Here is a 25,132-nt window from a genome sequence, read left to right as displayed (position 1 = left end):
TAGTATGTCATGGATGTGCCATGATGGTGTTGTGATAAAACATTTGTATAAAATGTTTGTGCACATATCACAATTTGGATAAGATGAGAATTTAACCATCCTCATATGTTTATTCTTAGTATTTCGTGTTTAGGCAATACTGATATCACGTGTTTAGGTGATATCTTGTCAGAACAAAATGATGAATCTTTTATATCACATGGCTGGGTGATACTCTATAGAGTGATGTTTTATATTTGTATCTTATGTCCTGATGATACTTCATATCATATGTATAGATGATATATATTCTTGGAGACTGACATTATGGAAAAGAAATGTGATGCAGGTTACTGTTTACCTCACTGGGTAAACAGGAAGAATACAGAAATCGAACAGTAATGCACAATGCAAATACAAAAGTAGTACCAGAATAATTTTTCCATTAATGTCAAAGGATGTTCATATTATATCTGTCGTACATATTACATGTCCTCCAACACCCGGAGGTGGTACAATATATGACAGCCGAAGGGGTGCGACACAACCGTCGCGACTCCAACTACCTACCCGTCGGCTAACTAACTGACCGCCGTAACTCATTATTACCGACGACAACATAAACATAATATAAGAACATAACATAATGATTATTCCCGACAACATCATCCCCCCCAAGAAAAGAAGTCGACTCCGACGACTTAATACAAAATAGAGATGAACGGCAAGAACTACTGACGCTAGTCGGGCCCAGATCTTATACACTTGCTGCGTCTTTGCTTGAAAACCTTTTCTGCTACCAGCCGATGCTCAAGTGCGGATTTCACCAATATTGCTTCCTTTGCCATCACAGTCCTTCTGTGCCTAACCCAAACTTGTCTACAAAACACGTTTTTCAGTCTCAGCTTCCACCAACTGCTACTCAATTGATATTGTCTCCCTAGCCAATTTGTCCTCGATAGCCACCCGTGCTGCTCTCCCGGCATCCAACTCCTGGGTACGCTGAACTAAGTCTCACGCGACTAGTGCCTCCAACCTGGTGGTCAGCTCCTCTCGAGCCCTCTGTGCATCCACCACGGCAACCTCACGTCCAGCCGAGACATCCTCCGAGTTCCTCAAAGCGTACCAGTCATGCCTGGAGGTGGCCACAATCCATTGGCACAAATGCTAGGAGACACCTCAAATCCTCCATCACACTCCCCAAAGGCTAAAAACTAAACTGAATAACTCCCTGTCGTCATACAACTACGCAGACCTGCAGTGCCTTCCCTCAAACTCTGTTTGTTCCCAACCTCCAAATCCGTCTCCCTCTACGGCTTATGGCTTCCCTGCCAATGCTTAGCTGCAGGCTTCTTTCTCACAAGACGGACAACCACAACACTTCTCGTGGTCTTCTGTAGCTCAAAATAAACTGGGGGTCTGGGGGCAACGCCCCCAGCGGGGTCGAGGGGCAGCGCCCCTCGCGGGGTCCTGGGGCAGCGTCGTCGTCGTCGTTTTTTTTTTTTTTTTGTTGTACTACCACACGCTGTTCTTCCTTCTACCGCACGGTAGCTCCTTCTTCGCCCAAAATTCGACTTCCTTCCTTCTATCGCACGGTAGCTTCTTTCTCTTCACGCTATTCGGCTGGTACATCGGATTGGGTTCACCTTCTGTTCGCCCATACAAGTAATTAATCCTTCATTTCAATTTTTTGGCGTTTGACTTCCTTCATTCCCCCGCGGCATCTCCTTCGTGCGGCGTTCTTAACGTGCGGTGTCGTCTTCCACGCCTTTATCTCCCACGGCCTTCGGTTTCCACCGCACGGTGGCTTCTTCTTCTTTCCCTCCCTTCGGCGGCTCTTGTTTTCCCTTACCGCGTGGTGGCGTGGTGGTGCGGGGTTCTTCTTCCTTCCCTGCGTGTCCTGTGTTTCCTTTGCGCTGCGTTCGAATGACCTTTTTTATGCGGCTTTCCCTTCGGTGGGCGGCTTTCCCTTCGGTAGGCGGCTTTATGCTCCACGGCTTCTACCGCACGGTGGCTTCCACCTTCGGTGGTCCCACCGCACGGTGGTGTCCACCGTTGGTGGTGCCACCGCACGGTGGTGTCCACCGTGGCCATCGTACGGTGGTCCCTTTTCTTCTTCTTTTTTTTTTTGACTGTACGGTCACCTGTCATACGACCGTACGTTTTTTATTTTTATTTTTTTAATTTTTATTCATCTCCTAATTTAGATGTCTTAGAGAGTCATCTGTTCAGGTCTCATGTCTCTGGGATTGCCCTTCATCCTTCTCGGTTTTCCTTGCTCGACAGTCTCCTGTTTTGGTCCTATACCTGGCGAGTCGCCTGCCCGGCCTCTCGAGTCTCCTTCCATCTCCTCGGGTCCCCCTCCGAACTCCCGGGTGTCCTTCCGGCCTCTCGGGTCCCCTACACGCTTCTCGTGGTAGGGTTTCCATTTGAACCTATTGGTGGCAAGTTTATTTTCCATGGCCATCCGAAGACCTGGAACCACAAATTCTACAGGGATCATGGTCTCCTTCCCGTACATAAGAAGAAGAAGAATAATAAAGATTTTGAAGGCTGCGGCCTTCCACACAGGATTCCAATCGGTGCCGACACTCTTCTGATTATTTACTTCGCCAGGGTTTGGGGCGTCTCCCTTCCAATGTTCTTTGTATTCCGGCAGGTACACCTCTGTTGGTTGCTCTGGTTCCTCTACTTCTAGCCTGTAGCTTTGGAACATTTCGTAATCTTCCATCTGCCAGTGGAAGAGCCCGTTAAGTGAGCATCTCTCATCTTCAGAACATCCCTCCAATTCAAGCACCCCTTCACTGTTCGGCTCCATCGCGTTCTTGCCCTTACTTTCATCGGGACCCCCTTCCCCTTTATTAGAGTACTCTGAGTCCGAGTCGGAAGAGGCGAGCTCTTCGCCGACATCTTGGGTGTGTAGGTCAATGGTATATTTTCGCCCTCCCTTCTCCATGGAAAGTGTATTTTTCTTCCAGTTGTGGTTTACCCTCGCGTTGATCAACCACACTCTCCCCAGGATGGCGTCATAGCCTTTCTTCTTCGAGGGAATGACCACGAAATCTAACAAGAATGGTTGCGTACCAATTGTCACTTGCTGGGCCATCAACAGGCCGAGTGGCTTAATGCCGTGTTGGTCCGCTCCCACCAGGTTGAATGTGGGTGGCCATAGGGTGGGCTTCCCCAGCCACTTCCATGTTTCTTCTGGTAGTACATTCACCCCAGATCCACCGTCCACAATGGTGTCCCTCAAAATGGTCCCACGGATACCCATTTCTACCACAGCTGGGTGTCTACCACTGCTCACGGCTAGTAACATCGGGTCAGTCGAAGGGCTGACAGAAACCTCCACCTGTGGTGTACTCTTCGTAGCGGTGGCGGGAACCCCTACCTGTGGTGCACTCGACGATGCAGTGCTTTGCACATTGGTGAGGATGGCAGTCCTCAATTGTGGCATAGAGTCTAGAAGGTCTTTTACCTTTATCGGCACCTCCATCTGCAAGATTTGCCCAATGATGTTATTTTCCGCTTCCGTACGGGATGATGTACTCGCCACCTCGTTGTCCCGTCGTTCGGTCGTCATCTCATGTTCAATATTGGCCTTTGCCTCCCGTAATCTCTCCTTCTCCATACGGGGGTCAGGATAAGTGGCTTTTTTCATCTGGGCGCGGGTGATCGCCAGTACTTCTTTCTCACCAGTCTTCTCAGCCTTCTCAATGTTGAGGAGATTAACCCCTGCCTGCGGGCAATTTGCGTCCTCATGGTCGCCTGGCCCACACCAACGGCAGAGGTGCTGAGGGGTGGCTTCCTTCGTGCAATCACGGGCGAAGTGCCCCCACTGATTACAGGCCCTACATTGGATAATTGGCCGGCCCTTGGCGTCATACTGGATACGGCTTCCGTTATTGGTATTGTTGCTATTCCTTCCACCCCCGCGTCTGTTGTCCCGGTATCCTCCAGATGATGCATTATTGTTTGCCTCCGATGTGGATGGCTGCTCCTGCGCAAAGAGCACTTGCTGGTTACGTGCCTTCAGATTGTATGGACATTCCTTCGTAGAATGCCCCATAATCTGGCAGATGTCGTAGAATGCCTTCTTGGGACAGGCACCTTTCGTGTGGCCGCTCTCCTTACACTCCGTGCACCATAGTTCATCGTCCTTACTTGTAGTTCCTTTCATTGTCTTAAATTCTTTTAACATCCTTTCCATATCTTTTTGAAGGGCTGTGACTTTCTTCCTCGGCTTCTCGTCACTACTACTCTCTTCTTCCGATGTGTCATCATCTTTAGATGATGATGAAGATCTATTCTTCTTCTTTTTGGCCGTCTTATTTTCACTTTCCAGGTCCATGGCCCGGTTGTATGCGTTGTCGTAGGATGTTGGAGGCACAATTTTCATCTTCCGTCGTAGCTTAGGGTTCAAACCCTCGACAAACCACCTCTTCTTCAAGCCATCGGCTGGTTGGCTTTCCATTTTCCCGACTAACTCTTTTAGTCGGCGCCCGTACGCCCGTACGGTCTCCTTCTTTCCTTGCTTTGTTCCGTAGATTTCGGAAACTATCTCGTTATCATCCCGGAGAAGCCGGAATTCCTTCTCGAATGCCTTCTTCAATTCATCCCACGTAGTTACACTGGTTTTATCCAAGTCTGCATACCAGTCAATAGCCACTCCTCTCAGTGTGGCGGGGAACTGCTTCATCCATTCATCCTGGTCAGTCACCCCGTTGGCTGTCCAGATGGTTTCGCATGTACGGCAATGCCGTGCGGGATCATCTTTGCTATCCCCGTTGAATTTGGGTAACTTCTGTTTGGTCGCCATTGATGGAAATCGTCTACTTGGAGGTGGTTGTGGCTGTGTCTGCCCTCCGGTGCTGCTCCCTTCGATGCCGCTGATGCCTCCTGTGGTGGTGACCAAAGGTACAGTGTTCTGCCTTATACCTACCGTGCGGTTAACTTCCCCTTCGTCGTCACCCGTGCCAGGTCCCTTCGGTGATCCTCCCTTTGTGGTGCTTCGTCGTCACCCGTGCCCGGCTCCCTTCGGTGATCCTCCCTTTGTGGCGTGAGAGATAAGTTTTTGAACCGATCTCGAGTCTCTTCAACTAGTTCTCTCCGTAACCTAGTTTCCTCCAGAAACTCTTCAAGGCTTCTCGCTCTACCGTAGTCTGGCGACGCGTAGAAATTCCCCTCGGCTTCTGCACCTTCCGTGACACCTCCTTGGTTCCCTTCGGGCAACCCTTTGGCAGGTCGTCCTTCGGCAAGTTGCCTCAGCCTCCGTCTACGTTCTACACGTTGTTCCAGAATCAAAGCCTTCTGCACAGCCTCCCACTTGTCGGTTTCTAATTTCTTATTTCTGTCTTTATTCAGTAAATTGGGCATTAATTGTGGTACAATTTCATGTTTCTCAACACATAAATCAAAACACAACACGTCTTTATTAATTCATTCTTTTGTATACAATCAACATAATTCTTCTGCTTCTAACAGTGTTCTTTATTTCTCTCCTTTCACAATTTAAGGATTATTTGTCCTTTGTCGGTCTTCCCTACGTCCGTCATCCTGGCGCTCATGAAATTCTCGTAAAATTTGCTGTCGTCGGTTCTCCGGGTTTACTTCACCAACGAGTAGGCCCATTGTGTCTGTGCGCCATCCGTGTCTTCCATTCCTGAGTTCGTCTAGGCAACGGCGCCAAATGTTTACCTCACTGGGTAAACAGGAAGAATACAAAAATCGAACAGTAATGCACAATGCAAATACAAAAGTAGTACCAGAATAATTTTTCCATTAATGTCAAAGGATGTTCATATTATATCTGTCGTACATATTACATGTCCTCCAACACCCGGAGGTGGTACAATATATGACAGCCGAAGGGGTGCGACACAACCGTCGCGACTCCAACTACCTACCCGTCGGCTAACTAACTGACCGCCGTAACTCATTATTACCGACGACAACATAAACATAATATAACAACATAACATAATGATTATTCCCGACAACAGTTACTTTATCTATCTTCCAAAAGCTAAGAGGGAGTGTTAATGCATTAGTAGCTTCTGCAAGATAAGACTCTCCTAACTCATTAATCTCCTCTATTCTGTTATTAGTTTACTTATTCATGCTTTATGTTTATCAGACTATAACATTGATCATAATTATGATATTGGTATTGGATAATGATGGATTAGATTGACGACCTACTTAACTATGTTAAGCGTCATTCTAAATGCTATCGGGCTATTAACCCGATAGCATATTAATGTCGATTCATATATGAATCGACATTAATATACCATCGGGGTATTAACCCGATAGCATATAATGCTAACAGTTATTGTTATTGTTTACTTTAACCGATTCATTATCGGTGTGTTTATATTGATCCATTATCATTTGCTTTGATACCGATTCATTATCGGGTATGCTTATAGATCTGTTACCATTAACAATGATACCAATTCATTATCGGGTATGTTTATAGATCTGTTACCATTAACTATGATAAAGATTTGCAATGTTGAATATATGTGATACGCTTATTGCTTCTAGTAACTCAACCTCATAAGTGTTTCCTTAATCAAATTTTTTGAGATTCTTACATGGACCAAATTTCTTATATTACTTCTAGTAACTCAACCTCATAAGTGTTTCCTTAATCAAATTTTTTGAGAATTTTACATGGACCAAATTTCTTCATCTTCTGCTTGTATGTGCCTACTGGGAATCTTTCTTGTGTAAGATATACCATGGCTTCATCCCCAAATTTAAACTCCTTGTCTCCTTTTATCTTCAACTTGATTTTGGTACTTGTTGTTCATTGTCTCTAAGTGTTTTTTAACTTGATTGTGTATTGCCTCAATGTAAGCTGCAAAGTCCTCTGCTTCAACACTCCTTTTATTTTTCTTATTGATGCTTGTGCATTCCACTACTCTAGGATGCAATTGAATCAGATCTGAAATTGTGTCTTTCTTGTGTTTATGTTCATTGAACTATTGTATGCAAACTATAGTTGTGATAGAATTATGTCCTAATTTCCTTCCTTATCTGCTACTAGACATCTCATTAGATTGCCCAAACTCTTGTTTACTGCCTCTATTTCCCCATTAGGTTGTGGGTGAAATGTTGAACTGAATTTAAGTTTTGTCCTCATCTTCTTCCATCATGTCTTCCAAAAATATCTTGTGAACTTGGTGTCCATATTTGAAATACTGCTTCACAATAATCCACAAAGTCACACAATCTTCTTGAAGAATAGGTCTACAACATGCAAATCATCGTGTGTTTTCTTACAAGGAATGAAATGGGCCATTTTAGAAAATTGGTACACTACTATAAATATTGAATCATGTCCTCTCCATGCCCTCATAAAACCTAATATGAAATCCATGCTTATGTCCTCCAAGGTCTATCTAGTACTCTCAATGGTTGGTGTACTGCTAACTACTCCCTTTTGTAACTTGGCAAGTTTTGCACCCTTGAACAAATTTCCTTACATCCTTATAAATTTGAGGCCAAAAATAATGTTGACTTACCAAAGGTACTATCTTGTCAATACTAAAGTGTCTTGCTAATCCACCATTATGTTTCTCCTTGATCAAATTCTCCCACATTGAACTCCTAGGAATGCATAATTGGGTTCGAATCCCTTGCTTTTGTCTGTCACCACTCACCCTCTACTTGATATCTAGGATTCCACAAATTCTAGTTCATCCTCGTACAAGTGTTTCAGTTCTTTAAATCCCATTACTGTTGTGTTCATCTTTATCAATAATTTTTTTCTTCTACTCAATGCACTTGCTACCTCATTTGATTTTTCACTCAGTTTTTTTTAACACAAATGTATAGCTCTACGTGAACTGTACCCACCTAATGTGTCTTTGATTGAAGTTACCTTGGCTATTTAAGTATTGTAAGGCTTGGTGGTTAGTGTACAACACAAATTCCTTTGGCAACAAGTAATATCTCCACTTCTTCAAAGCTTGAATTATGGCATAGAATTCTTGACCATAGACTTAGTAGCCCTTCATTGAAACATGTTATTGGTCATCCTTCTTGACTCAATACTACTCCTTTTGCATTTCCACTAGCATCACAGTCAACTTGAACTACCTTATGAATGTGAGACAATGCGAACACTGTCTGTTTTGTAACCTTCAAATTCAACAACTGAAAACTCTTGTGTTCTTGATGTGTAACTGAATTAATTTCGACATTCTCTCATTGTTTTTGTCATTGGCGTGTAGATGAACTTAAACTCTTGATGAACTTCTTGTAGAAACTTACCAAGCCATTGACCTTCTCTTGGTCCATCTTTAATGCTTGCACATAGATGATAAATCACAAATCAACTACTTTGGTTTTTCATGAAATTACACTTCTTGATATTTGTAAGCAACTTTTCTTCTCTTAACATGTTAAATACTCATTTAATATGTCGCAAATGTTCCTCTTTTGTTCTACTAAAAATCAAAATGTCACCCAAGCAAACAATAAAAAACTTACCCAAGAACTCTTTTAGAACATCATTCATCAATGACATGAATATACTTGGTGCATTGTTAATTCAAAATAAATATTTAGGCTGTCATTTGTCTTGAATGCAGTCTTCTGTTCATCTCTCTCTCTAATTCCGATTTTGATGATATCCACTCTTTAGGCCAATCTTCTTAAAGTACTTTTCACTAATGAAACAATCCATAATGTCATCTATGCTTGGCAATGGGAATCTATACTTGATAGTGATCTTGTTGCCGACTCTTGAGTTTGTTTACATCCTCCATTCTCCATCTTTCTTTGGTGCAAACATTGCTGGTACTAGACATGGGATTAAACATTCTCGGATCAAACCCTTTCTCATCAACTCCTATACTTGTGGGTTTAGCTCTGTATGCTATGTTGGTGTCATCCTTGTGTCGCTTTGTTTGGGAAATTAGCACCAGGTATTAGGTGTATATGATGACCGATGCTTCAAATTGGTGGTTGTCCTTCCAACACATTCTCTGATACAATATCTTGGTAGTCTATTAGTAGTTCAAATGCTTCTTTCTGTGGTTATTCTCTTTGTGCTTTGATTGTCCCACTTTTTGGGACTTGATGCAAACCAAATGTTTTAATGTCTTAGTCCATTCAAAAATTTCCTTCCATCCACCAAACATGTTTTGGCATTACCGCATGATTCACTTTTATGTTCCTCCTCCAATGTTATTAGGATATGCTTCTTCCCATTTGAGATCTTAGTATTGGTGTTCTTTGTTCCATTATGAATTACTTTCCAATCATTTTGCCATGGTCTTCCCAACAACATATGAGATGCATCCATTGGCATAATATCACATAATACTCTGTCATGGTATGATCCTATGTCAAACTTCACTAAACATTGCTCTCTTATTAGTATCTTGTGGTCATCTTGAATCCATACGATCTTGTATGGGTTCTGATGATTTATCCTCTTCAAATTCAACTTCCTTACCATATCCTCAAAAAGCAAATTGTTTGTACTATCACTACCAACGATAACTTTACAACACTTACGTCTTGATTTACATATTGTTTTCAACAAGCATTTCCTTTGCACTGGTTCCTTAGTTGTGTCTATCTGCAACCAAGATCTCATCCTTACCAATTATTCACCCTTCTCGGGTTTCTGTACAGATCTTGGTGATACAATAGGCTCTTCTTTAGCATATGCTACTCTTGTTTTGTTCTCCTCTCTTTTTCTTGCTTTCCCTTGGTAACATTCAAATGCACAATCTCCTCCACATTTGAAACATTTTCCTTTGAATGGCTTCTTATCAAATCCTCTATCAATCTTCCAATTTCCATCACTGTTATAGGAATATTTGCTTCCTTTGTTATTGTGGTAGGAATTTTGATCTCTGCTCTCTTAGAAGCTATGGCTTTCTTCATCATTGTGGTATGGACTCCTATCTGTATTTTTCTCTTCACATGGCTTCCTTTCTCTGTATTTTGGTCTACCCCTTTGAAATCTGCCTCCTTTACTTTTTTTGACTCTGTTTAAATCTCTCGCTCAAGTTTTCTTCAACTTTTAGTGCAAATGGATAGTTTTCTTGAACCGTTTTATCCTTACCAAACTCAATTCTTCTTGGATGTTCACTCTGAGGCCATTTATGTACTGCACCACTTTCTCCTTGTTGGCTTCACTATGTCGAGTTCTAATGATTACCTAATGGAATTCTTTTGTGTACTCCTTCACTATCTTCTCCTTTTGTCTTAGGTTGTAGAATCTCTTCACCATTCTAGTTCATAGTTAGTAGTTATGAATTGATTTTTCAGAATCGTCACAATCCTATCCTGTTTTGCAATTATTTCTTTTCCTCTCCCATTTTTGTCCAAGTGAACTTCTCTCCTCGAAAGAGCAGTTTGTCCTTTTGACTTGGTTTTTGCAAATCTCACCCTTTTCAAATCTTCAATTTCATTGTACTGAAAGTATTCTTCCATATCATTTATCTAGTTAATGAATTCCTCTAGATTCAAATTATTAGTATAATTTGAAATCTTTATTCTAGGTCTCGTAAGGATTTTGGAAATAGCTCTTAACATCTTGATCTAATTTGATTTGTCTTCTTCTAGGGTTTCTTCATTTAGATCTGGAGCTCTTAATTCACCATTTTCACTCTCATCTTGAGGTCTAACGATTAGATCTCTTTTCCTATCTTCTTCTACAACATCCATTGGTTCTTCATTCACCTCATCATGTCTATCATTTTGTCCATTCTTCCAAGAATATTGGCCATTCTAGGAATTCTCCTTGGTCATATCTTCTTTCAGATTTGGTTCAACTGCCTCAAGTTGACAATTTGGCTACAAACTGTCAATTGCTTCACAGTCGGTGCTCTATTGGAAAACACTTGTAGGCTGCCTCAAGTTTGGGTTATGTTCACCCTAGAATCTTTTGGATTGCCTTTTCTCCCAAGGGATTTAGAACCTGCTCTGATAGCACTTGATGCAGTCACGAACAAGCGGCCTAGAGCAAGGATTGTCCAACAATCGAGCCAAGACTCTAACAGAGTAGAAATATTTGAACAAAAAAGAAATTTCATTAATTCAACATAACAAAATGACTGCAACATGCTCATTAGCCTATTACATGCTGATATTAGATTGGCTCACATGCTGCAACAAGCTCATTACAAGCTTACATGCCAGATTCACAATGACTTGCAGTTGCTCCAACTATTTAAGCTACATCAACTCTAACCACTTATCCAACTATTGAATGCTAAAGGTGTTTAAATATCAGCTCCAAAATTTAGGAGTGATCTGCATTGGCCAGAATGTGTCCAAACATTCTATGTCCTGCGAATTGTGTAGGTCATGCGATATCTAGTGACGAAACTCAAAGAATTAATGAAATCTGATGCAGTTCTTATTGAAGGTCTTCTTGGTCGAATGCTGCCTTGTGATATGTCAGGTTTGATGCCACGAGGTACGAAAAGTTTCACGAAACTACACTCAATGCATTGAGTGCTGATTCTTTAGTAATGTATACTTCAGGTGATGATAACTTGCAGTAAATTGAGCCAAAGTTTTTGAAATTTGGATATGTCTTGGATGAGGTGTTATTGGACTTTGTGTAATGTCCCCCACTTTGACATAGAATTTAATGGTAAATAATAATAATAAAATTAAAATTCAAAGAATAAAATAAATTATAGAAGAATATAAATAAATATAATTAAAATTTAATTAAGTTAATGAATGGTCAAAAGACATGGAACGAAAAGTTGTGACTCCCTCAAACATTAGATATAAAAGGGAGAAGATAATCTCATTTGACAGGGGGATAATTTAGGAATCAGAAGTGCAGATCTGATTTAAATAAGAAGTGCAGATCTAATTGTAAAAGGTTGTGTCCCTTTCAAGGGGCAGAAATAACTGTAATTTCCCCACTTTGACATAGAATTTAATGGTAAATAGTAATAATAAAATTAAAATTCAAAGAATAAAAATAAATATAAAAGAATATAAATAAATATAATTAAAATTAATTAAGTTAATGAATGGTCAAAAGACATGGAATGAAAATTTGTGACTCCCTCAAACATGAGATATAAAAGGGAGAAGAGAACCTCATTTGAGAGGGGGATAATTTAGGAAGGAGAAGTGCAGATCTGATTTAAATAAGAAGTGCTGATCTGATTTTAAAAGGTTGTGTCCCTTTCAAGGGGCAGAAATAATGAAGAGTTGCACTCTTTCAAAGGGTGCTAATGGTGAAAGGGTGTGTCTCTTGCCAAAGGGCATAAATGATGAAGAAGTGTGATCTCTCCCTCACATTGAGAGATATAAAAGAAAGGAATCCAAAGCATCTTGTGGGATCACCATCGCTTAGATCAAATCAGAACTGTTATTAAGTTACAGGCAGTAACATACTTATTCTTGATGGTATGCATGGGGATATGTTTAATATGTATGCTTAATATATGACGCCTGATAATGGTCTTATGCAGAGTTTAATAGTAATATTAATATAGACTGCAATATGTATGCCAGTGTAATAATGCCTTTCTATCACTAAATGTTCATATGACACGTAAGTAAATTATATGATGGAGTCTGTAATACCTTTCAATCTCACCATCCAATTATGGAGGGAGAATACAAGGAAGCCAGAGGACTAGGCTCTAGCAGGTACGCCAACCTTGAGTGTGGGCCAAGAGGCCAAGTTGATGACGTCCTTGGTGCTCTTGGGCTTCTTGGAGAGGGATAGACTCGAGGCGCCTTGTGTGTTTCTTCTTGAGCTCCATAATGGGGACAGGTGTAGGGAGAGAAAGGGTTGTTGAATCCTTCATATAAATTGGGCAATATATAAAGAATGTTGAATACATGATCTATCATAGCATAATGGAGATTTTGTCTAACCTGTTGTGCAGGTTCCAAACCAAGCTTTGGTTGACAATAGTGCCCCTGTATTGTATTTACTATGCACTAAATTTGTGATTCTAGGTCAAAATATAAGAGGGTATCATTAGGGGGCATTACACTTTGATTCCTTGTTATGAGTCGAATTGAGATTATGTAATTAAATGCAGTAAGGTTCTTTGGGATGCTCCTACATTAGATTGGGAGGGGGCAAAGTTAGTCTTGAAGGAAAATAGGTTTTACTACATTGAATGACAAGAAAAAAGCACAAGCTTTAGAGCCATTTGGGGAATAAATTTCTTCCATCTTGCATAAAGAAGTTTTTAAAGACAATGAGAAGCAAAGAAAGTATAAAGAAAAGAAAAAAGGAAAAGTAGGAGTAATGGAGAAAAAAGAAAAGAAAAAGAAGGGTAATTTAGATACAACTCTAAAGGTTGGAAAGTTAAGAGTAATGACTAAGAAGAGTGTTGGTTCTTTCACATCAACTAAACATGGGCAGCTTGTTTTGTCATCAATGCCCTTATCATTTGTCAGGGAATCTTTTTCAAGTGTTCCCTAAATGATTTATTAATAGTAACTCAACTAGACTCTCAGATTTCATCCCTTGTATAAATTATTTCTTCTCCACAAGTGACGTTAGAAATTGATAGTATAGAAGAAAGAATAAAAGAAGCTTGAAAATGGCTGAAGGTAGTTGTTGCGGAAAAAAAACCAATTTTATTGAATTTGATGTGAAGAAATAAAAATGGGAATCTAGGATAAAAAAGACTATTGAGGGCAATTTGATCATTTAAACGATTATTCCTTCGAAGGATAAATCTATTTTCAATAAGGAGCTTTGGGGTTTTCAGATTGTTGAGATAGATATGTGGTTGGGTACTTGTTATGAAGATGTTAACATTTGAGTAGTTGTAATGAGAATATCAAAGAAAGGGTTTTAAAGGATGGAGAAGATAAGTCAGCCTTGAAGCTAGAAATTAAATAGCTTTGGTGATTTATAACACGATTTTTACAACCTAGTTCAAAGGCTATAATATTATTGCCTCAGATTGTAGGATTCACGAAAGATTAGAAGCATCTAGATCAACTAGTTTTGTACAAGAAGAGTTTTGGAAATTTGTCTACAAGGCACAAATATATGTGAAAACTTGTTTAAAATGATAACTAAGTCAAAGAAGTTTATTCAGCGAATGGCTAGTATTGAGGAATGCATTATGGATACACTTCTTATGAGAAGATGTGTTGAAAAACCGAAACACTTGAATGTTCTAAAATTGAATGAGGAGTAGAAGAATGAGATATTGACATGGAAAGAGTTGTAACCTTTGTTAATGAGAATTGTCAACGAAGTTTTATCTACTTTCATTGAACAAAAGGATAATTAATAAAGTATAGATGTTTTAAATGAATTTGTGATTAATATTCCATCTAAATATGCTATTGAGGAAGAAGCTATTATTGATCTAGATGAAGCTAAAGGAGAGTTTCAGTAGTATTATAGGGAAAGATCAATATGCATGATTTAATGAATATCTTAAGTCATATTAAAAAAACAGAAAATGAAGAAGAAACAAATGATATATCCATTTAAGTGTTTGAACTATGTTTTCAAACACAAATTGTTTAGTTCATTTTAGTGTTAGTGCTAGGAGAGGTATAGCGGGGTTGTTGAGTAGCTATTTTTAGTGTGATGTGCTTTATGAGAAAACTCTATTTTTGGAGAGATGCAAGTGATGTGAACTTTGCAAAATCTATTGTTAGATTTGTAGTAATCTATACCATTAGTCTTGTTTCACTTATAATTTTCAATTTAAGTTTACTAAAAATTGTAAGCATCCTTTAGTTGTGATCAATCTTTATTTGTAGTGGATAGCTTTTATATATAAATATCCAATCTAGTGGTAAAGTGTTGAACTGCCTTGTGACCTATTTGGGAAACAAAAGATAGGTATTAATATCAGTTTGTATTGCATACTTGAAATCCTTAGGTTCTTGGCTAAAGAGAAAACTTCCACTTATTATTTGTAGAACAATTTAATCTATAATTTTTGTTTATGATACACTAAAAGGTATTAATGAAACCACTAACACCACTTTGTTGCACGCAAGTAGTGTTGAAACAGTTACAAAGACTCAGAATCTCTTCCAATACACGACGACACTTATAGGTTTTAGAGAGCATCCTATTGAAGCCTATGATTGCAATGAATGATTGTCTTACCATAATTAGCTTCTTACACCCAACTAAATTGACCTGGTTCAGGACTTTTCTGCATCGAACCATTCCACCTCATTATTAGTCTTTGACTGTTTAAAGGAGCCACACTTCATCAGCTATTGCTTGAAATCCCAAATGTTCTATTCCATATTAGACCACAATTATTTCTTGAATCTGCATCGAATTTGAAATTTAGAAACCAATCAGGGTGCTTTAGTGGTTTTCAATTTCTTGAACTCTTCTTGAATACCCCATTAATTGGGGAGGGAAAATATTCTAACGCTTTAGAATGTGACATTCCAAAACAAAAAGATTAACACCTTTAGATTCTAGAGAGGGTTCAACAAAACCTAGAATAGTAGATTCAGTTATATCATTGAAGAATGCTACTATTGTCCTTAACCTGAATACCCTGAAGGCTATATAAGAATGCTATTTTCTTCAATGATGTAGTGTCAAGTCTAGAGTAGTTGTAGTGTAGAAGGAGATGATTGACAGATTTTTCGCTAATCATGCACAAAACACATGTGAAAGTTATGAAATTTGGTGCTTTTTTATGTTTTTAGTTGTAGGGATTTTATTCAAAGATATGAGCCACACAAAATCATTAAATTTAGGGGAAGCATGACTACTTTAGATGATAGTTGCTGGCTAGTACTTTAGAGGAGGAATTTTTTAATTATGTACTATAGCATACCATGCTTTCAGCTTGTAATTGCCATAACGATACCCCAACCTATGAAAAATGTACTCCTAGACAAGCTGAGTAGTCTCTGTACCTTTCAAAATAGAAGAAAATATGTGCTTGGGGAAATTATACAAAGTTAAGTGCTCCAATCAATAATCCATCCAAAATCAAACCTTGGCTATGTCCTCAATGTCTCAAGATAGTTTTGAGCTACATTGACTGGTGCCAAGGTATCTCAATAGAGGAAAAGAGACTTAGAGGAACCTAGAGGCCTAATATTTACCTTTGAGAAGAGGACACTAAGCGTTATTCAGCTCCACAAAGAACCTCCAAGGAAGCTTTGCTCCCAAAGCTTGGGTATGCAAATCCGAGTCATTCACTTCTGCTTCATCTTGGAGTTTTTCTTTGCTCAGTTTTGACCAGAGGACCAAGAGATTATTTTATTGTTAGTTTGATATATATTTAATATGGTTCTATCCCTAATAAATATTGAAGAGCATGCCAAGTTTGAATTGAACTATTCAGTGCTTAATTTTATATATAGTTGCTTTGTATGGGTTTATGCTTAGTTTTTTTAATGTTCTTCTGGAAATGTATGTTTAATTGCTATAGGTTGTAAGGAAAATATCATACAGATCTAGGTTATTATTATTGGAAAGCAATTTTTACATAATATTAAGAATGGGATAATTGCAGATGTTTTACTCTGGACAATAAATTTGCATTTATTCTAGCTTTTGCAATCCAATAATAGGGATCTAAACTTTGAGGTATAGAAGGAGGTTATATAATGCATTTGGAGTTATTTTAAAGGTTTTTTTTAGTTTATGGGTTTTGTAGAAGACATATTTGTAAAGATCCTTTTTTGAAAATTATTTCTTAAAATTCACCAGAAGTGTAATATTGAATATAAATCTACAGTTGAAGTTGTAATCAAGGATACTGTAACTGTATTTGCAGGAGAAGCAACTTAATGAATTGAAAATGGAGGAGGCCAAATGGAACGAGCTTAAAAGGCATGAGAATTGGATGTTATTTGGAGAAAATTACAAGTTTGAGGTTAGATATCTATAAGAGAAGTTCGCAAAACATTTCTTTGCTTTTTAGTATTCACTATGCTTTATGTGGGATTACTTTTTTGAGCATGGAATCAACACAAATAGATATTCGTGTATTTGAGGTACTTAAAAATATTAATGTTTCATAGATATTACTAATATTCTATTTATAAGTTCCAAAGTTCTAATGGATAGTGAAAATTCTGTAGTCATTTCATGCAGTTTCTAACTGGTTTCATTCATTTCTCAGGCACTGAAGCTGAAAGATGAACTAATTGAGAAAAGAGCAGAGTGGAGAAATCTGCAGAAACTTGATGACATGTGTAAACAGTATGGTTCCATAATGTCTATTACTAAGTAGTTTATTCCCACTAGTATTTGTAATTTTGTACCACTAATACATATCACTTGCCACATGTTTGCATCTTCCAACACTTAGTACTATGAATATCCCCATTTCAAACTCTTTTGTTCCCACTTGTCCTTGTACCATTGGTGGGTCCCAGTTACCACATGTTTGCATCTTGTGTCATTTACAACTTAAAGTTGACATGTGATGTGTTGCTATCACACAAACTTCAAGTAGTTCCATTTTCAAGTTTGAACCTAGTTTTAAATTGGTCATTTGTTTGATTGAGATTAAGGTTTGCCTCTTGCAGTCAATGGAGGCTTAAATCAGGTTAATGGTTTTAGGCATTATAATGCTAGTACCACAAATAACACGTTGCATACTTGGTAGATGTGACAAGATTCTAAAAACTGGGCTACCAAAATTTGCATGAAAAGGATTAATGGCACCTATTTTTCCTCTGATCATGTTTACCCTTGAACGCTCATAAGAGTCCCATAAAAATATTATAACTTGTTTAAATAACCTTTACTAAAACATGAAATGCCGTTTGTCTGTGGGTTCCACTGAGATATTGATCTTATTCAACTTTCATTTGCGAATAAAAGATAATTGAATCATGGAAATTTTTGATCACAAATTGGATGCTATGTAGAATTGAATTGAAATTGTAACTCTCGGTGGGGTCCATGAGTCAATTTTGATTGAATGAAGGGTAAAACCTAATTTTTTTTCTATTGAAACTGAATGTGATCAAAAGTTAAATATAATTGAATGACGAGTGACGATTTCCACGACCAAAACAAATGCAGACTATCTCTACCTATGATGTGACAGGAACCCAGGAAGATGACAGCAACTTGTATATGCGACAGGAACTTCTAAACTTAACAGGGCAACAAACAATATACTTATATGAAAGCATATCGTTATCATATCATAATATTCCATTAGTACAAATCTGTAAATCAGAATGATCATTTATTTCTGCAATATATATGGAAAACAAAATTTGATTACAACACATCGATTTCACCCCTTAATCCTACGTCACAAACCAGGTCGATACTTTCCCTGGCTATTGTTTTTGATCTGCTACGTCTTTCTTCAAGTGACCAAATCCAATATTACACCTCTTCTGTTCGTTCCTTGTTCAACCTCTCAGATTCCACCTCCTCGATTGGTCTTTCTTTGTTCTTACTGTCTCTGTCCTCACTTGATCAGTGCTATGACTATTCAAACTGATGACAAGAGAGTTTGACCCAATTGCCTCTGTCCAAATTAGGTGACTCTCCTTGAGTCCCTTTTGATTCTCTACTCTCCTGCCCGACTCTGCGCATGAAACAATATCATTCTTTACTGACTAATCTGTTTTGGAGCATGAGGCTATTCTCTCCTTGTGTTTTGCAAATGTTTCACTGTTTTCCCTGTGAATAATTTCCCCAACAGACAAAATTGCCATCGATAGAATCATGACCCGATGCTCCAGCATCAGGCTCCCTTGGAGACAAAAAAAATCATGTGCTCTTGCACATGAAGTCATCAGTGGAATGACACAATATCTTTCCGTCAAGAGGTTCTCTTGGATTGACCCCTTGGTATGCACAATTGATTGCCATTGAATAGAAAACTTTCTTGCAACACAAAATCAATCCACAGTCCTTGGGCACTACTGATAGAAGTGCTGCAAACTTCATATGCATCTAGGAATTCTGGATCAACCACATATAACTCCTTCAAACTATCAAACCCAACACTATGAGCTTGAAACTCATGAAACAACAAACTGCTTCGGCACAACGTATCAACAATCTCACTTGCTGGCCCTCTCAAACATTTCATCAAGTTGTCCATGCTCGCAAAAGCGAATTTATACACCTGATAGCAATCTGATTAAAGGTGCTGGAATCCCTGCTCATTTTCCATTCTCCTTTAGCACAAGAGCGAAGACACTCCTTTATAAATTCTTTCCCAAGCAATGCTTCAACCTCTAACTCTTAAATCCCAACTTCCCCATCTGCTGCTATTGCTTCGACTACTGCAATCTCGTTCGTAGCTTCTTCGCTTTACGTCACTACTTCACTTATCTCTTCATCCTCATTCGTTTCTGTAATACCTTCCATGACACATGGCTTTGCTTCAAATTCATTATCTTCAATTTCTTTTCCAAGTCTTGCAATCACAACATTATTAGGAAAACACTTCTCTTCCAATGCATTCATTCTTTTTGCGATTATTTTCAATTTCTCATGGAGCTTTCTTTTCTCCACTTCGTTCCAATACTCTTCCGAAAGTGGGATTATTATGGGCCTCCACATGACCCATATCGTCGTTCCCTTCAAATTTATCTTCGGCTTTTGCAAACACATGCAATCTTTTTGTGTGCTTCTTCTCCACCCTCTACAGTCACAGATATCCTCTCACATGTAACAAATTCTTCTAGGCTCTAATCCCCTGCAGGTACAGATTCTTCTTCTGCAACTAACTCCTTCTAGGGTTTCCTTGAGATACTTTAAAGCTTCTTCGTTTCCCAGGTCTTGTAGCTCTGATACCAAATGATTAGTGACGATTTCCACAACTGTAATATCCCCTCCTGGAAGCAAGCCTGTTTCCCATAATTAAACCATATATTACCACACTAATCATGCCTTCAATCATATTATTAATACTAGAGAACAATTAAATATTCATAATACAATTAATAATTATTATATCTAGGCCCCATCGTTTGTTCTTTCCTAGCTCTAATGGAGGATGGCAATTTATTGTCATAGGGCGCTTCGAAACTAGTCTACAAGTAGGCTCCCTCAAGGTTTCAGGGCTTACCTATCTTGTGAGGACTTAATCCACCTCTCCTTACACACACCAACCTATCCTCTTGAGGGGCAATATAGAATGATTAAGGATTAATTCATTAATATACTAATTTCTCATGAGTTATGAATGTGTATGTATGTATATGGAATTAAGCATAGCTATCATATAAATCTTAATTCCCTTATTATTCTTACTATGATTGATTTCGGCGCACAGATAACGAATTACATATTGCCGCCAGTATTCCCTATATAAAGATCACATAATATTATATTCTCAGATTGCATACACATTATTCATAAGTAAGTAACTATAAATAGGATCCCCTATACCGTGTATCATAATAATTGATACTCGAACCAAACTGCAGTTGTAATACCCAGTTTCTATATTCCTGAATATGACTGCCTTAAATCAGATCTTATCCTGTTTGGTGCCTTCTCTAAAAGATTTCCAACCTCTTTTTAGTTCTAAAGATAAGGGGAATAGCCACACCCCTTGTCCTTCGTTCAAGAGAGCTGTCTTTTCTAAATGAATTGGCGCCTCCCTTAAACTAATTACATGCGTCCTAGCGTCGTGGCTGATGTTAAGTACTTTGCTTAAGGGTTGATTAAGATCAGATTGGCGGGTGGGAAAGTTCTAGGTTCACAACAAAGGAAGGTATACCGGCTTTCAATCTTATAGGGAAGTATGAAGTCCTATTGATTAAGGCACTTTTGAACAGTAGTATATATATGCGTGTGTGTACACACACACACACACACATGCGCGCGTGCACACACGCACACGCACACCCACCCGCGTGCGCACACACACACACACTTGGGGCATGAGAGTTTGGCCTTCCGAAAATTGTTTGTCCTCAAACAATGATCATTTTAACTAAATCTTTGCAATGTCTAATGCAACTTTGTATTGCTATGTCAAAGATATGCAAGTGATGCGATTAAGACAGGTGATGTGATAAAACAAATAAAAACTAAGCAGCGATCAAGGACGTATAGAGGTGTGATCATCAAATGTGTTAAAAAATGATTTAACTAAATCAAACTAACCTCTAAGTTGGCAAATAAATCATTGAAGAGGTGCAATTCATATCTAAGAAATAATAAAATATCTCATGCATATTCCAGGCACGTTGAAGAGATCTTGAGAAGGATATATATAGCAGTGTTACAAGACTCTCCGAGTCTTGGGAAGACTCACAGAGTCTAGAGGCGGGTCGCTCTTGTCGAGGCCCATGGCCTTTGGACTCAGACTCGGCCGTGTCTGGCCGAGTTTTGGCAGACTCACCGAGTCTATCAAACTCGGCAGACTCGTCGAGTCTCATGGGTCAGACTCTGCTGCGCAGGCAGAAAATAATAAGTTAAAATAAAATAAAATATTAGTTTTAAATGAAAAAAGGGTCTAGAGCATGAGGAGACCCATTGGAGGACCTCATGTGGATGAGGATATAGATGTCACTGAGCGTGAGCGTGAGCCTTAGACACAGGCAAAGATCATGGCTACAAAACATTCAGGACCTATCTTAGGCGCACACGTAGGACAATTGCGGGGTCGACTGATATTGGCTCCTCTAAGCCTTAGAGGTCTAGGCTCTAGCTGTTATGTTGAACTTGATATATGTTATGAACTTTTGATGACATGGATTTCATAGTCCATGAATTTTGTAGACATTTGACAGTTTCTATATTTCTAATGTGTTATTTAGTTTAGCTTATTTCCTTCAGTGCAAGCCTAAAATTTGCATTTATACAGTATACTTATGTGGTCAATGTAAACTTGTGTATGTGCTTCTATTTGATGAGATTATTGTGTCTTCAACATTTATTTATTATCAAATGCATGAAAGAAGTTTAAAATCGTTAAAAATCTTTGAATATCTTGGGTTTTTCAATTTGCCGAGTCTCGGTCGAGTCTGGGCACCGAGTCCGAGTCCGAGGCGAGTCCGAGGCTTGTAACTATGATATATAGATTCATGAATTTTTAAGAAGAGGAATATAACTGATTTATACAGGAAGTTTCATGCAAAGTGAAAAGAAGATTTTTGAGCATATTGGAACAGATTCAAATCAGAATTATATGCAGTTCTAAAGGAGACATAAAGAGTGGAATTATAGGAGACTTGTGAAGAAAGTATTGAGCAGGTTTTTGAGATTTATAGCAGATTTGTGAATAAGAATATATGAGGTTTTGGGAAGAAGAATAGAATGCAGATTTTGAAGTTGGTGCTTCCTAAAGTAAAGATTGGTTCCTTTCACTAAGTTGGTGCTTAGCAGTGGGGGTTGGTGCCTCCAGTATGTACGTGCCTACAAATTGTGGGAGTTGGTACTTCCAGTAGGTTGGTGCTCGCAAACTAAGTTAGGGATTGGTGCCTCTAGTAGGTTGGTGCCTACAAATATTGTAAAAGAACACTTATATAAAAAGCATTAATTTGCCGTGGTTTTCTCCCATTTAGGTTACCACGTAAAACATTCTGTTATTGTGTTCTTACTATGTGCATGATTGTTGAAGGATAATGAATAATGCTATTATGATTAATAATGTTTAAATTGGTAAAGTTCATTTTTTATATTGATTCACCCCCACCCTCCCCTCTCTCCCCCCGCCCCCCCCCTCTCTCTGTCTCTCAATCATGTGCTCTACAGTTCACTATATCTTATTGTTTGTATGATAGTTGTACCCTAACACAATTTTTTGAGGGAGGATAAAATGTTATAACATTTGTAAAGAAGTTTGATATCATGACAGATGACTATGATCAGTCATGCTCTATACAATTTTTGGAATATGACGATATTTGATAATCAGCTTGTGAAATGGTTAAGTACGCTTTAAAGAATGGAAGAGCTTTTGATACAAAGGGTTATTCAGTATCACTTATGATTGCAGAAATGATTTTGAGGAAACCCCTATCGATGATTTTCTCCATCATTACATGTAGATATGTCTAAATTTCTTGCTTTATAAGTTGTTGGGTTAAATAGGTCAATATTTAAAACAATTAGTGTGATAAATTTTGCAAAAATGTATAACGGTTGTATTAATTAGAGAATGTAAAATATGTTTGATCTAGATGACAACATGAAAAGATAATAATAATGACTAGACTTGACATAAATAATTAGAGTATGTATCTTGAACCCTCAATATTGGAGAGTGATAAGTCAATGAGAAATTTGAGTGGGTAATGTGAATGTCACTAAGATCGTAGTTACCAAATAATGGTGAGTAATGAATAAGATTTCAATTTCTTAACTACGGAAATTCGGCATCACTCCTTTTTTGCCATATAGTTGGTATGCATATACATTGTTATGGGTGGATAGTGACCTATTGATAGACTTAGGTGGTAGATTGAAAATGTAACATGAATATATCAGAGGGCTAACACATTTCTTTTCTTCTTTAATGACAATTTATAGGCAAACTTCCTAGACTCATCAAGTTCTTATACTATCAGTTCACGGTTTGAGCAATTTTACTCTCACATTCTTCCTTCGTATAGGTTTCAATAGTCCCTATGTTGTCCTTCCCATGTTATTATGTTTGCAAAAGATGGGCCTCGGGTGCTTTGCACCCCATTTAGAGAATAGTCCTTAAATATTTATTAGTACACATAAGGCATACTAAGCATATTCAAGTAAGGCACACACATACATGAAGTGATCATGTTGGAACATGTAAGATATGAAGCATCTATTCAAGACAAAAAGCATTCATGCTAAAAATACATGAAGCAATCTCATAAGGTACGAGCACATCCGTGGATACACTTGAAGTATGGTCATAAACGCTTGGAAAGTATAAAGCAATTGCATGAACACACGCAAGGCTTGTAGCATACATGTAAGTCTTGAAACATAATTATAAGTAATGCATGAAGCAATACCCATAAATACACGTAAGTTATGAAGCATATATTTCACATAGAGGTGTAAAGCATACATATGAAACACATACAAAATAAACACATTATGAATGGATCCAATATATCAATTATGAAGCATGCACATGAATACATAAGACGTGAGATGTACACATGGATATGCATAAGGTGTAAAGAACGAAGCACATAAGGCAAGAAGCATCTATGCAAAATATGGAGTATACACATATGGTATGAATACATTTAAAGGATGAAGTCTAAACATGAATACACGTAACACGCAAAGCATGAAATATACATATGAATTCACTTAAGGCATGCAATATGCACGTGAATACGCGTAGCATAAAGTATACATATGAGGGAAGTGTACACATAAGGCATGAAATAATAGATACATGTAAGGCAAGAGGCAACACACATGAGTATACGTAAGGCATGAAGTAATGCACATAAGCTTATGTAAAGCATGAATCATACATATGAATACATGCAAAACATGAACCATATATGTAAAATATGAAGTAATACATAAATACACATAAGTTATAAGCATATATGAGAAAGGCACTTAGAGAATCCATAGGGAGTAAACACTCTTAAAACACCAGTCATGAGCAAATATGCTTAAGATATGAAGCTTTTGAGAAAGGCATACATGAAATGCACATGGAATAAACATGTTGAAAACACATCAATCGCGATGCAAAGCATATTCAAGACAAAGCATACATTAGGAAGGCGCATGACGTAATCAAGCTGAAAATATGACAAATATGGAGCAATGACATAAGCATACATACAATACAAGCATACATGAGAAAAGTACACGTTTAAAACATACAATGGAACAATCATGCTGAAGACACAACAAACACATAAATATCTGCAAATTGTGAGGTATATATACATGAAACATACAGTTAAGAGATATATACATAAGGCATGTGCATACACTTAAAACATGAAATATACACTTAAGGCAAGAAGCCTGCAAATGAAATACAATGTATACAGGTAGGGCATAGAGCATACATACAAATATATGACCATACTTTAATACATTCAAGGAATGCCGATACATTTTAAGCATGTGAAATTACATAAAGCCTGAAACCTATACTCATTGAATAGAAGCAATGCATGAATCATAAATGCACGTATTAAATATACACATAAAGGCATGTACGACATGAAGCCAATGAAGCATAAATACATGTAAGGTGCTAATGCATGCAAGGTATCGAACATA

The 25,132-nt window shown here is 38.2% G+C and overlaps 1 protein-coding gene across 3 annotated transcripts in view; it reads left to right on the top strand.

The window, feature by feature from the left end:
- LOC131039839 (uncharacterized) overlaps positions 1–25,132 on the top strand; it is a 179,027-nt gene that overhangs the window by 71,639 nt on the left and 82,256 nt on the right. For all 3 annotated transcript variants that reach the window (XM_057972784.2, XM_057972721.2, XM_057972855.2), the window contains exons 8-9: positions 16,728–16,826; positions 17,076–17,155. In XM_057972784.2, the coding sequence (XP_057828767.2) occupies positions 16,728–16,826; positions 17,076–17,155 (179 nt within the window). The remainder of the gene's footprint in view (positions 1–16,727; positions 16,827–17,075; positions 17,156–25,132) is intronic.

Source organism: Cryptomeria japonica, chromosome 9 (assembly GCF_030272615.1).
Source record: "Cryptomeria japonica chromosome 9, Sugi_1.0, whole genome shotgun sequence".
NCBI classification, from domain to species: domain Eukaryota; kingdom Viridiplantae; phylum Streptophyta; class Pinopsida; order Cupressales; family Cupressaceae; genus Cryptomeria; species Cryptomeria japonica.
Note: the sequence above shows the minus strand (reverse complement) of the source record. Positions and strands in the feature narration are given on the sequence as shown.